The sequence below is a fragment of the Nematostella vectensis genome, chromosome 15 (assembly GCF_932526225.1).
Source record: "Nematostella vectensis chromosome 15, jaNemVect1.1, whole genome shotgun sequence".
Classification (NCBI taxonomy): domain Eukaryota; kingdom Metazoa; phylum Cnidaria; class Anthozoa; order Actiniaria; family Edwardsiidae; genus Nematostella; species Nematostella vectensis.
Genome location: NC_064048.1, coordinates 268,575 through 283,377, shown reverse-complemented (window position 1 = coordinate 283,377; position 14,803 = coordinate 268,575). Strand labels below are relative to the sequence as shown.

Genomic DNA, 14,803 nt, shown 5'->3' with positions numbered 1-14,803 from the left:
TTTCGTCACAAAAATTGAATTACAAAAATTTAAGCTCTATGAAATTATGGAGGTTTGTAAGAATCAAGTTTCTCTAAATAGTGAGTTGTGAGCTGATTTCTGAAAGACGAAAGCGTAGTGCAATTTCATGATTGAAGGAAGACTATTCCATACTTCGACAGTTCTAGGGAAATACGAATTCATGTAATACCGTTCGTAGATTGGGTGGCTAGCTGTAACATATTTCATCTTTATTTCCGTGATGCGCAGGATTCGAGCGCTAGAAATGGCCACCTCATGCTATGGGTCTCAATAATCAGCAATGTGCTATGGGGTTCAATAATTAGCAATGTGCTATGGGGCTCAATAAAGTGTAAGTTTTTTTAGGACAAAAGTGGCAAAATTGTAAGCGGAGGACTGACGTGAAGAACGAACGCAAAGCCTACTGGGAGCAACGTGACGTCACTAATCATTTGTTCAAAAAACTCTGTGGAAATGCACAAAAATAGAATTAACCGGGGACAAACATAAGCCACACTGGTAGGGTGTGGTGGGTGTCAGTCCTCCGGTTACTAATGTTTATGGTATAGAATTCAAGTCAAACTTCAGCTTAGAGCTAAGTCTCGTTTAACTTATAAGTTCTATCCCATAAACCGTAACCTTCGTACTGACATGAAGACTTCAAAGCTTGTGTGGTGACACAATGAGTTGCATAACGTGTACATTAACAATATTTATTGCTTTCAATGACACCAATAGTGAAAATGTATAGCAGTACAGAACTTCTACAGAAATATCAAAATGATCTTGTAATAAACAAACTAAGTAGTTACATGCTTGTAATAGAAACGTTTAAATGTATTAGCATTACTCCAACCTGCTCTCTTTAGAATGTCATCTAAAGGAACATTAGCATGAAAGGCTGCTGTTGATGCAGCATGTCTTGTTGAATGTGGCTTAAATAAATCAATATCGATACCAGACAACTGTAATACTGTCTTAATCCATCGAGCCAAAGTTTGGGAACCAATTGCAGGATGAGGCTTTATAAAGGAGATAAGCAGTACATCATCTTGTCTCAAACTCTTTGTACATTCAATAAAATCCTCCAAGCAAATATATGGACATACATCTGGATCCACAGTGTATCTAGGAATAATAACAGGAGGAACTGGATAATTAGGTCTTCTCTGTTTCACATGTTTGCTAAGAATAAACATATACTCATCTTGAGATTTTTTCATAAACTCCTTGTTAATATTAAGTTGTAATAATGTTTGTTTCCTTTGAATACTAACAATAGAGCTAATAGCATAGCTAGCTTAAATGACATCTCCTTAAGAGTTAAAGATGTATTAGGACTATATGTCTTCAGAAATTGAAGTACGGTTTGCACATCCCAGATACCATAATATTTTTTGGAAGGAGGTTTTCTCTCAAAAAACGCCTTTCAGAAAACGACAAACAACAGGATGCTGGCCTACAGGAATGTTATCCACTGAAATAATAGATGACAAAGCTGATCTAGTGGTATTCATAGAAGAATACGATAAATGAAGCTGTGTGTGTAAGAATTCCAACACCTGACTTAAATTGGGGGAATATGGATTAACCTTTCTTTGGCGACAGAATACATCCCACTTCTTGAGATGAACCGCATATTGCTTCTGTGTAGCAGATCGCCATGAGTCGAGGAGTACACTGGTAACATGCTCCGAAAAGCCTTGCTTTCGGTAATGTTGCCAGCTTTAACTTGCCCTTCATGCTGTGTACTAACTTCTTCTGTGGATTAATTAAAAGCTCCATTTCTAAAGTCCACAACAGAAGCTTGGGTTGATGAGTTAGCATCTGTAAGACCTTTGTGTACCAAGTCTGAGTAGGCCACGCTGGGACAACCAGAACACCCTTTGCCTGTTCGGATTGTATTTTGTCCAGACATTTGGGAATCAGGCTAAATGGAGGAAAAGCATAAAAGTACTCATTTTCCCACGAAAAACTTAACGCATTAGTGACAACATCCTGTGGGTCAGGTTTCCACGAAGCATACCTAGGTAATTGTGTGTTGATCTTAGATGCAAAAAGTTCAATAGACAAAGGAGAGAATACAGCACACAGTTTTTGAAAAATGTGTGGGTTGAGCTTCCACTCGTGATCAGAGTGGTGGTTCCTAGATAATTTATCTGCAATGACATTAGTGGACCCAGGTATGTGAAAAACAGATAACCACACCCTTCTGGGTCACAGGTTACCGACCTGCTACCCCCATGTGATTAACATAGGACACTGTTGTTACATTATCCAGCTCAAAACGAAGATGGACATTAACCATTGCACTGCAAAAAATAGTTAAGCAAATGTACACCACATAAAGTTATCTTACATTAATATGTAGAGAAGCTTGCTCTCGAGTCCAAAGACCCTGAGACAGCAATGAAGTATCTGTTGTACAATTGACGCCCCAGCCACTGTCACTCGCGTCAGTCTGGAAAGTACAAGTTATTGCATGATGTCTAATGATCCATAACATTGTTGTACCACCATCGCAAGTCTTCCTTTGCTGAGTCAGAAGGAGTCAAAATCCCTTCATAATCACCATGATTATTTGCTAAAGCCTGGATTTTGATACGTTCCAGGTCACGATAGTGTAACTTGCCAAACTCTACACCAGGTAGAGATGATACAATCTTGCCAATTACTTGTGCAATAAAGCGTATAGTAAAAGACTCTCCAGCAAGAGCCTGTGAACAGAACAGAGTGATTTCAATTTCTCTTTCTTCTGTTGAGAAAGAGTCACGCTCATGGTGATAGAATTAATAATGAAGCCCAAGAAGGTGATTTCCTGAGTAGGCATAAGGACACACTTGTCTGGGTGTACATGAAAACCAAGATTCAGAAAAAGCTCAATTGTTTCCTTGAGGTTGTTCAAACATTCTATTATATCATCTCCTTGTAAGTACATGGAGACACATACCATTGTGTTGACTTTTGGTTGGATCTTTTGTCCGACTGGGGCGCACTCCGAAAAGTTCTGATATCCAGAGTAGCTGTTTGACCCCCACTGGCTACCACGGCCACGGAAACCTCTGCCAAGGCCTCTAAATCCACCCCTGTTCCCAGAGCTTGGGTATGGGGAGAACCTTTGCCCCCTGCCTCTTGTAGTAAAACGGAACTTACAAACTCTGTTCTTGTTTAACTCTGCAACCTCCTTAACTCTCTTTGAAGTATCCCCTCCAAATAAGAATTCATCTGCAGGGTTGCTGGAGCTACACAAAGCTTTGGCAAATTCACCTAATAGCTTCCCTTCTCCTTTGATTTAATTCATAATTGGCTGTCATTGCCAGAGTGATACCGTCCATACAAGTAGTTATTGTTTCTTCGTTTGCCTTGGTGGTTTGTAATGACTCAGCAACGTATGGCTTGTGTTGACTGAAGTTTAACATCATACACCCGTGTTTTCCCTGGTATTTGATCAGCACTAATGTTGAGAGAATAAAAGAGGATTTCAGAACAGACCCGCTTCACTAGTCCAAGCACCCTGTTTGCTTTTGCGCACATAGGCTCGATGTGAGGACCCTAAGACAGATCTTTGGTAATTGTAACGCCGAGGTCAGTCACCTGCGCTACTGGATCCAGGGTGCGACCGCATAGTTGGTAAGGGTACACTTAGATGCACTAAACTCCGTGCAGTGCTCTAGACTCCAGCTGTACAAGGAGTCAAGGTCAGCCTGCAACGAGGTTGAAGAACTTGCAGTGTCTATAGAGCGGTAGAGCTTAGAATCATCAGCATAAAGAGCGATGTTTGAGCCTTGCTGCACGTAGTTAGGCATATCGTTGGCATATACTAGGAACACCAGGGGCCCAAGGATAGATCCCTATGGGACCCCTGAGGTAACTGGCAGCCAAGAGGAGGACACACCATCGAGGACAACACGCTGCCGCCTTCTCGTTAGGTAGGACACAAACCTTTTCAGCAGAGAACCCGTGACTCCATACTGCTGCAGCTTGGAAATAAGCAGATGATGAGGGACCTTGTCGAAGGCCTTGGAAAGGTCAAGGTGAATGACATCAATGTCCTCCCCCCCCCCCCTGCTAGTATGTCTTGATAGACTTCGACGAGTTGCATCACGGTGGATTTTCCCTTAAAGTGAGTGAAATGAAGTTGAAGCAGCGCTTGAAGACGCAGCGTTCAAGAACTTTTGACAGAATACACAGAAGGGAGATAGGCCTGTAGTCTTCTGCCAGGGTAGGGTCATCCTTCTTGAACACAGGTGTGACATTTTCGTCCTTCCAAAGCGCGGGAACGGATCCAAGAGACAGCGACAGATTAAACAACCGACTTAACGATGGTGCGATTCGATGAGCGGTGTTTTCAGCAGAATACCAGGGATTTGATACGTTCCACAGGCTTTTTTGGGAGTCTAGATTTTGTAAGACATCCAGTACTTCAGGGACGGTGAGTTGGATAGAGCCCAGACCCAACACAGGCTCACGGTTGGTAGGCTGGGCGCCGGTTTTGTTTGCTTTTTTACGCTGCGCATCCTTCTTTTTGAGCAAAGAACTCAGTTCGTGATCTATCCACGGGTAATCGTTCACATTCCTTGGTTTGGATTTCGGAATATGCTCATTAACAGCGGCGAGAAATAGATCAGTCCAATTAGCGAGTGATGAATCGATGCTATCGCTTTGAGAGAGACACAGGTCCCACGGGATGTTCTTAAGCGACTCATTAAGTCCCGTCCAGTCTGCACGCTTGAAGTTGTACACAACGCGTTTGGTCTTTGTTTTTTAAGGATTTTCAAGTGTAGTCCGAAACTGATCAACTTGTGGTCGGTAGAAATACTGTAATCGAATCCTTTTATGTGTTGAAATTTGGATGGGATACTCGTCAAAATTAAATCGAGAATCAATAAGCTGCCATAAATAGCTATCCTTCACAATTTTGCAGAGATAGTTTGTGAGGCAATCGCCGGTTTAAGCGGCTACTGTCGTCCAGTCGATCTCAGAGAGATTGAAGTCGCCAATCACTATTAACTGATCGTATTTCGCTTTAGAAGCTAGGCGCAGAGTTTTCTTGAGTTGTTTTAGATACTCTAGGTCAGTGTCCTGCGGTCTGTAATAAATGGTAGCCAGAATCTTGCGTTGTGAGTTGGGATGGAGCTCGCATGCTAAAAGTTCAGCGTTGGTTTCTAAATCACATCGACGGAGGCTCACGATACTGTTTTTGACCGCCAGGAACACTCCTCCTCCTCTACGGGACTGTCTGTCCCGTCTGTGGATGGTGTAGTCCGCGGATCTAGGGAGTAATTCTCACACTGGATGAAAAAACGGATTTACATCGCGCAAATATGATGTAAATATCAGGCACTATATTTGGTGCCTGATTTGCTTTGGTAGTAAACGTGTATGCAAATTTTATATTTGCATGTTGTGCAAACACTTTTCAAAGATAAACTTTGAATAATTTGCTTGGATGGTAAATTTGTATGTAAATTTCATGTTTGTATTTTGTGCAAATAACATTTCAAAGATCAAGTTTGACTGATTTGCTTGGATGGTAAATTTTTATGTAAATTTCATGTTTTTATTTTGTGCAAATACAGTTCAAAGATCAACTTTGAATAATTTGCTTGGGTGGTAAATTTGTATGTAAATTTCATGTTTGTATTTTGTGCAAATACAGTTCAAAGATCAAATTTAGATTTTCATGGATTTACACTCACTAGATTATCTTTACTTATATCTGCAAGGTGTGTTGTAATATCACTTAGTGTTTGACGGTGACAGTCGTGTGCGACAAATTTTGTTGTTGTCGCTTTTAGTAGGGCAAACATCTAAAATCATCATCAAGATACTAGTGAAAATCGTCGAGTTTTTTGTGTGTGTTTCTTATACGCGGGTTTGATGAAAAAAAGGCGAGAGCGACCAGATGGCGGTGTAATATATAGGTTATTCAACGGCTGGGAGGTCCGGCCTCGGTCAGCATTTCCCAGACCTCTGTCACAGTTTTTCTCTATTCGGACCGACCTCAAGTCGGTAAATAACTTATTTATTTTACCCTTAAAACATTGTTCGAAAATCCCGCAGTCAAGATATTTTAGTATCTTGCGTCACAGTCACGTGGTTTCTCTGTATGTCGCCTACATACAGTAAAACCACGTGACACTTGTATTCTACTCACAAGATGGCGTCCTCCATGAAGCTGGAGTCCGATTTTAGAGCAGAGAAAGCTGAATGGTAAGCATTGGCCATGTAATCTTACTACCACCGTTTTTTATCTTAATTATATAGACATACACAGAAAACAGACAAAATCGCTTCAAATGATTCATCAGAATTCATCACTCGAGGTCCCGAATGTAGTTTCCTATATTATAATTTTACGAGTTGTGTATATAAGCTTATTACCTAGCAAAACACTGGTGTCTATATTATAAATAATTATGAGATATAGGTTTAGACACTAAAATCAAATGCTTTTATGTTATGCTACAGTTATTATTTAATTATCCATCTTAATTGTGATATTTTTATGTCATACTCAGGCTAAAAACACAGATGGAAGGCTTGGAAAATTCAAAGTCATGGAAGACAAAGTGTGATGATGTCTTTAAACTTCTCAAGTATAAATACCACACTATAAATAAAGTAGAAGCAGGTAAAATAGTTAAGATGGCCTTTCCCTTTGTAAAAAGACAATCAAAAGGATGGTTGTTCCGAAACCTTTTACTACAGGATAAGGCACATTGAAGTTTCCACTGAGTGTGTGATTGAACAGACTGGACCAACCAATGAAGTAAGCTTGCAACTGCAACAAAAACTGAGAGAGAAAGAAGATGAGATAGCTGTTAAAAATGAACAACTGAAGCGAATGATAAATAGTCACGCACAATCCATTAAAAAAGTGCAAACCTTGCAAATACAAAAAAAGACATTGGCAACACTTGTCAATAAACTGGAAGAAAGAAATGCTAACAAACCAAAGGCTATGGAAAAACTATGCTCCAGGCAGGATCAAATATCATCTGAAATGACAGGAATAGACTACATCACATCAAGTCAAATGACACCCTGCAAAGAAGGGGGATTGGTTATGGGGTCTGGAAGTTATGGAGCTTGTCAACGCTTGTCGATGTGGAAGAACCTTAAAGTGTGTGTCAAAAAAGTGCATGGCAAAATTAATGCAAAAGAAGTCAAACATGAAGCAGCCATGTTGAAAAAGCTCCAGCAGTCATTGTATGTTCCTGTTTTGCTTGGAATAAACATAATTCAGCAACCCTTTTATATTGTAACATCATTCCATTCAGCAACTCCAGAAAGTAGCCTTACATTACACAGTGCTCTAATGAAATGTACTTCTATCAAAAAGGAAAAATGGATGTCTATTTTCCATAAGTGTGCTTTGGGTCTCAAGTCCTTGCATGACCTTGGTGTAATTCATAATGATCTTCACCAGAAAAACATTCTGCTTGACAGGCTAAATGGACACACACACCCTGTCATTATAGACTTTGGAAAAGCCTGCAAAGTCGGAAATGGGAGATGCCGCAAGGTGGGAGACGTTGTTATGTACAGTGAGCTTCACCCTTGGGTAGCACCCGAGACTGTCCGTGGTGAAGACAGTGAGTCTGAGCAAAGTGATGTGTACAGCTTTGGTTATATCATCAACAAATTTAACAGAGTTGCAAAAGTTGATACAATTGGAACTTTAGCATTACATTGCCAGTCCCAGAAGTGCTATCGTCCATCTATGGGTCAAGTAATTGAATCCCTTAAAGAGTTCTGTCGCAATGATAAAACATAAAAGTGGTAAGAACCTATACCCAAACAGGACTTGTTTATAGGCAGGGGACAACCTGTAGTTTTAGTGTAAATGCCTATTAATACTTTATTTTTTTGTTTTCAAATTTGAAACCCCTTTCCTTGGCTTTGATATATTGTGTGATTGCAGAAATGATCCATACCCCCCCCCTCTACTTAACCAACAAATCTCTTGAGTCTTTCTAAGGGAACTGAAGTTCACCATTTTATTAGCTTACCTATAAAACCAGGATCTATAAATTTCTTGTATATTTACATTATATGTTGGGCTTCTTGTGATTAAAATAAATCATTTTGAGACTGAAATGATTGTTGACTGCATTTATGAAGGCATTTAAATGGCACAACAAAGGCAGGAGCCACATACTCATATCCTCATGTTTTAAGCAATTGAGACATGGAATATAAAGAATAATGCACTTCCATTTGTATTTCTCATGTAAAAAAAAATACTGCTATCACAGGGAACCCAAGCTAAGCCGACATATTTAAAGTAATGGATTGCTGTCTGTGCCACTTATTCAGAGCAAAATAATAATATGTTCTTGCAAATGTCAGAAAATTGCAGATTTTGTCAATGGCTATATATAAAATTGACTAAGATTTACTTATGAATTCATCAATCCTGGTGTTTTATATACTTCCATATTACTGTGCAGGGTGTCCTATTTCCTGACGCAGGGGCGGCGGAGTGGTCCCATAAGTGGGAAGGGGGGGCGAAAGTTGGGGGGGGTTGGTGGTTTCAAGAGGGGAGGGAAGGGAAGTGGTTTAAAATTCTTAAGCACTATTTATAAGAACGCGGGGGGTAACCTAAGTTTTTTATGCATGGGATTTTAAACTGTTCAACAAATTTGTTGTTGGTTGCATATGTACCGCTTGAAACCCTTTGGTTTAAAAAAAAACCGTTCATACACAAAGAAACATCCGTTCTGAAAAGTGGGGGGGTGCTGCCCCCTCACTTTCAAAAGTGGGGGAGGCTGGCGACCCCCCTGCACCTCCCCGTCCGCCGCCCCTGTGACGTTTCTATAAACACTAATTGTAATTCAATTTTTTAACCTACAATTGCTCAAGGGAAAGCAAAAAAACTTTTCCCTAATGCCTGCCTAATTATCTAAGCTTTCATTAGCATACCAGTTTCCTTGGTAGAGGGCACACTACTAGCACACGCTCGCCCTTGATTAGTTCAAATGCTGGGATAAATTTGGAAATAATTCTTTGGACAGGGATGAAGCTGGCAGGGCCATCATCGTCATATAGATTTCTGCACCACACTTCAGTTGGAGCTCCCAATAAATAGCGATCTTGGTGTTTTTGGAACCATCGTACAGCTGCGAACAAACATGACCTGATTGATCCATTTACAGTAACATTCTGTCTCATGTAGTAGTGTACTACCCCAGGACGCACATCTACACCACTCTTGTCAATCTGTCCCCTGAAACCACACCATCTGGCAGTTATGAATGAGGAACGCTCCCCTCTAGAATCAGCTGAACCAAAACGTTCCCTTCCAATTGACACTGATGCATATCTGTCAAAGAACCTTGTGACCTAGTCAGGATCCAGTTGTGCAAATATGGTAAGGTAGGCCTCCTTGAGATGATCTAATTGATGCTTTGACACACTTGATTTTGACTGGGGAGGATGGAACTGGTACATATCAGATTCCAGAACAGGCCAATGATCACTCCGGCGAACTGGACCAACAGCCAGAAGACTTGTATCAATTACTTTTTTCGAAAGCTTCTCTTCCTGACGAGAAAGGGTGCCTACCTGTTGACCATTGAGTCTATTAAGAAGAGGTTGGAATGCTTCCTTGAATTCACTTGGTAACTTAATATCACTGACATAGAGCTCAGAAGTAAATCTACGCATGAGTTGAATTTCCACAGCTCGTTGGTTAGTGCAGTATTCTCCTATAATGCCATTATACCTTTCAAAGCTAAAGAGCCAAAAAGAATAAACTGGTCCATAATCTAAAACACAATCAAGAATGTGGGTCTGAAGGTGCATGTTTGGGGTAACCTTTTCTTTTCCATACAGCCTTTCAAAGTCTTGTCCGAATTTCAAAATGTATGTGTGTCCAAGTTCAGCCCTACCCTGTGTTAAAATAGGTGAGCAAAATTGCTTGCATGCCATGACAAAGTTTCGCCACAGTTCTAAATCTGCTGGTGGTAATATGTTCCATAGGGCATATATTGAAAAAAACAAAGTCCATGATTTCCATTGGTCAGCACTGAAACCACCATAGGAGTTTTCTATTTTTGATGGCATTCGACCAATACTAGATGGAGGTCTTAACTCATCAAGTTTTTTTTGGATCTGTGATAGATTTCCCTTCTTAATGACTGGACGTTCTTCAGCCAGCCACACTTTCTGCATGATGTGTTTGGCAGTCCCCATAAATAAAGCATGCATGGGGTCTATAGTGTGGAACCTAACAGCATCGAAATAAGATAGCTGAAGTAGTTCACTATAGCGCAGACCATATTGTCTCTCCTTCAAAGCTTGATCAGTTGCTGAAGTCTGATTAAGCACTTCTTGAACTCGATCCCTGTGTTCTTTATTTGTCCTGGGTGGCTAAGGTTCAAATCCTGAGTAGTCCATTCCATCAGCAACATTGCCTGGAAATATTTTTTTGCACTTAGAGCAACCATTGCATGAAGAATGACCAGTGAATCCACAGACTTTACGTGTAGCAGGCACATCGCATCCAACACAGAGAAGAGCAGCTCGAAATGTAGTGATGTTCTCTTCTTGTTGCAGTCTTACTTGTAAACCTTCACTCCACAAAATGTTCAATTCAGCAACAAGGGGCTGGAGAAAACTATTTATGTTTCCTTTTGGCTCATGAGGACCAGGTATAATGCCAACTAAGAAAAGATTTTCTGGTTTGAACCTCTCTGATCTTGGCAGATTCATTAAAACCATATAGAGAGCCCCAACACTGTATACAGAGTGCTTGAATGGTTGAAACCAGTCCACATTTAACATGAAGCCATAATTATAAGGCAATGCTAAATATTGCTCACCATCAACAGTCTGCCACTCTTTCCAGACTCTGCCATCATATACATCAGCAAGAAAACCAGTAGGTATGTCCCTCTTCCGCCATGATTCACACATGTCAACAAATCCTGGCCTATGCAAAAACCTATTTAAGGTATGTGCTATGCTTTTATAGCAATAAACCTTAAACGGGTATAACCTCGATTGTCCATTCTTTAAAGTAATCTGTTTCAACAAAGGTTCATTGCAGGCAGTTCTACGAAATACTTGACGGTGATGTGGAAATGCCACATATTGGCACAACCGAGTAACCCGCTTACCATCCCATGTGAGTTTATAACAGTCTTGAAAATTGTATATGCTGCTACAGCTTGGACATACCACATATTTTACAAACTGGTCATTGTCAATGCCAAGATTAGCTCTGTACAGGTGCACAGTATTTGGAAGGATAGCTGCAAAGGCTGCTTTCAGTGGAACCGTTCTAACAACACTCTTAAAAAGGACAGCAAAATATCGAGGGCATTGTCAGATACAGAGCAAAATGAAGTCCATAAGCAAAGAAACACCATGGCACACTTAGCAATGGGCCTCATAGGTGTAACTAATGAACTAGCAGGATTGGTATCAACACATGGCAAGTCCCCATCTTCTGTAAAATCAAAGTTGATGTCTTTCTCTGACAGTTCCCATACTTCTGCTATTGCTGGCACTTTTTTTGTTCCAAATGTTCTGTTGTCCTGGTTTGTATATGCCCAATCATCATCTTCATCACTAGACATATCTTCCTCTGAGCTTCCTGTCTTGGTATCTACCCCTGCAATGTCAAAAAAACATAATTGGTAAATCAAAAATTAGTATCAGCTATAAGTACAAAAGTAGCAACAGTAATCCATACCCAGACCATAAAATCAACTTTGAATAATTAGAAGAAGAATAATTAGCAGAATAATAAAAAAACAGTTTTGGTGAACTTGTAGTTCTTGTTCTAAGGAAAAAAATGTCGTATGGATTTTGATGGATTGCGAATGGCAAAAATAACAGGGCGCGCTTGAGGCGTCATTCCAGTACACGTCAGCGTGCGCAGAAGACACTTTTCGCATTTTCAGTGTAGTCACTGGGATATAAAATAAATAAACCCCTTCTTTGGCTCACTGTGATATCAGCGGATAATGTCCGCGGATGAGAAATGGTCCTCAAAAGTTTATTTTTGGCACCATTTCTCATCCTTTAGACATTATCCGTCGATATCCCAGCCGCCAGAAGGGGTTTATTTACTAAATAATACTTTAAATAGTATAATATGTTATTTTATTATCTAACTGCACCGAGATGCATACAGAATATCGCAGGAGTAAGACTGGGAAAGAGTACAAATATCCTGTGATATTTTGGTCTCCTCTAATCCCAGTCACACATTTGCTGTAGTTTGTCACGAAAAGAACAGTTTGATTAAAAATACCTTGGACATTTAGTGTACAATATCCCTGGAACATTTTTTCTTGTCTTGGTATTCTGTCTCTGTCTTAGTCATGACATGAGCATTGAAAATAATGAATGACTTTGTAGTAATTTCTAAAACAAAGGGACAATAAGGGACAATTTCATGAAAGCCACAGTGTTTAATATTTTTCACTTCCATGATGCAACAACATATTATTGAAAGTTAAGACACATCGCATTGGAAACCTCTTTTGCCTTGATGTGTTTTGCAAGGAATTGTGAAGTGCCCCCCCCTGTAGTGACAACCATTTATATTCCAGCCAAAAATGATAATTTTTCGTTTAGACTTTCTAAACGATCTACCATAAATATAACATTTTAGCTTAAAGCTCTTAAACTTCAAACTGTACCTTGCTGTTCTCCCTTGCTTGATTCCTCCATGTCCAATGCTTCTTGTCGACTGTCATTGTTAGGTGCGTTGATATTCGCAAATAATTCATCGTCTGACGAATCGTCACACTTCCATTTCTTGTTTTTACAGTCAAAATATAGGCTTAAATGCCTACGATAAGTCCTTAAACTCAAGTACTGATGGCAGTGTTCACAATATTTTCGCTTCTTGCGGAAGTCGGCCATCTTCAATGTATGTTTTGAATTGGTATACCGCTGTACAAAGATACAGACTACACGGATAGCTATCATGCTCTGCCCACGTGAATGCAGATGTTTGACCAATGAGCGCAAGCAGCGAACATTGGAATGGTAGGCATGCTTGATTCTTAACAAAGAGTGCTGGATTCAAATCATTTGGCGCTTAAACTCGCACGCATCAGTAGTTGTTCTTTAAAATACTTTCTCGTTTATTGTGATTTTCGTTGCTTGGATCTTTTAAAATGGCTAGAGCATATAGGAACCGAAAATCCTCCAAGCAAAACAAAGAAGCAGCAGCTCGACATTGCAAGCGCTTCGGTTGCAAATGTTAGCTCAAGAGAACGTGGTGAAATAGATGGCGCCCAAACTGCTCGATCTGACAACCCGCCAGTCCTTCAAGAACAAGTAGAGCAGCTCAATCGCCGGGTACCTATAGATTCGTCAACGCCTATTGAAAGGCGAGAATTGTCGTCCAGCGACGAATCCGATCTTTCTCCCATTCGCGACGCTTCTTCGGCTTCGAGGAACAACAGTTCCCCTTCGATGTCGGCGGCAAGAAGTCGCTCTGGTTCCTCGAGATCACTCGATTTTGCCTCATCCTCGACTAGTAACGCTAGCAACACGTCCTCGTCAGCCGAAGGTATAAAAACGCCACCACCAATGCCCTCGATGCTGCATTCACCTCCCCTTGTTCCCCGACCACGAGGAGATCAGAGGGCAGAACAAACAAGACAAGTTCTGGACCCTCTGAGGCTAAATGAACTGAACCCGCCACCAATGAATCAGCAGCCGAACGACCAACAATTTATCGCACAAATGCGAGGATTTGTGGCGCAGCAAGCTGCATTCAACCAGCAGCTCCTCGAGACCCTCCGAGCAAAAGAGCCGAGACGAGGAGACGAGGTCGACGACTTGATCGAGAATTGACGGTAAGTCATATTTAAATTTTCCTTTTTTTTAACAGTCCTAGCTGTTTTTTAAACTACCAGAATGTTTTCAGTTTTCTGGGCTGGAATATAAGACTGCCTTGAGGCTTCCACTTTACTTGTGTGCCATACTGATCTGTTTACAGTACATGGTAGCGGGGGACCCTGGGTCGGTGGGGTCCCCCAGTTAGGTCCCCGACTCTCCATATAATCTCTGTCTTAATCCCCGTTGTGTTTACATGGTGAGTGGGGCGCCCCACCGGGACGGGTACCCCGGTTGGCTGAGGTGGGTTGCTAGGCTAGCCGGTTGCCTTTTTGTCATTTAAACGGTTCAACCCAGGGTGACGTCCATCCGAGATATTGCATTTGATTGGATTGTTGGGTCAGTAAAATCTATAAAAGTAAAAGACAGCTTTGAAACGACGCTGCTAAAGCTGCTAGCGAAAGGAAAACTTGATTGCCCGCCATTTTCTAGTTGTATGTTTTCTTGCCAAGCGGCTGCGCCTGACATTTCGGGAACCCCACCCCAGCACCCCGGGGTCTTGAATATTCCATGGAGTAGAGTAGACAATTTGAAGCTGGACGAATGGACTTATAATGACTCATAGCTTATATGTAGCAGAGAGATTTTTCATGTTGATTATATGAGAGTATTGATTTCTCACATTCTAATCACCTTACAGTGATTATACCCTTTAATTAAAGCATTGGGTGTGCGTATTGGTCATTCAAAATCCCCACAAAGAAGTTTCAAGTTGTAATGATAGAACATTTTGTTTTAGGCTCATGTTAGGCAGGTCTATAAAGAGGATGAAGACGAAGGTGGAACATGACGACGAAGGTGGAACTGATCAGCATATGAGTCTATCAAGTCTATCTGATCACTTAGCACAGGCATCCTGACACCCTAGAAATTAGAAGGGCTAAACAAAACAAAACCTGATCAGTCTCTAAAGCTCTTTGGCCAAATAATTGAC

At 40.8% G+C, this 14,803-nt stretch overlaps 3 protein-coding genes across 4 annotated transcripts; 1 reads left to right on the top strand and 2 right to left on the bottom strand.

The window, feature by feature from the left end:
* The first annotated feature begins 9 nt into the window (after positions 1 to 9).
* LOC5513436 (serine/threonine/tyrosine-protein kinase HT1) lies at positions 10 to 7,796 on the top strand. The gene is made up of 2 exons (XM_032382963.2): positions 10 to 6,213; positions 6,522 to 7,796. The coding sequence occupies exon 2, from the start codon at positions 6,848 to 6,850 to the stop codon at positions 7,778 to 7,780; it is 933 nt and encodes a 310-aa protein (XP_032238854.2). The 5' UTR covers positions 10 to 6,213; positions 6,522 to 6,847; the 3' UTR covers positions 7,781 to 7,796.
* Positions 7,797 to 7,974: 178 nt separating this feature from the next.
* Positions 7,975 to 10,372, bottom strand: LOC125560597. The gene has a single exon (XM_048722330.1). It carries the CDS (start codon positions 10,213 to 10,215, stop codon positions 9,349 to 9,351), a length of 867 nt encoding a protein of 288 aa, XP_048578287.1. The 5' UTR covers positions 10,216 to 10,372; the 3' UTR covers positions 7,975 to 9,348.
* A 266-nt stretch (positions 10,373 to 10,638) lies between these two features.
* LOC125560596 lies at positions 10,639 to 13,715 on the bottom strand. Of its 2 annotated transcripts, XR_007306677.1 has the most exons (3): positions 12,660 to 13,715; positions 12,269 to 12,381; positions 10,639 to 11,623 (listed from the first exon to the last, which is right to left on the bottom strand). XR_007306677.1 is itself a non-coding variant. In XM_048722329.1 (2 exons), the coding sequence occupies exons 1-2, from the start codon at positions 12,949 to 12,951 to the stop codon at positions 11,277 to 11,279; spliced, it is 639 nt and encodes a 212-aa protein (XP_048578286.1). In that variant the 5' UTR covers positions 12,952 to 13,715; the 3' UTR covers positions 10,639 to 11,276. The 2 variants fall into 2 exon arrangements, 1 of the variants encoding a protein (XP_048578286.1); XM_048722329.1 differs by lacking the exon at positions 12,269 to 12,381.
* Positions 13,716 to 14,803: the final 1,088 nt, after the last annotated feature.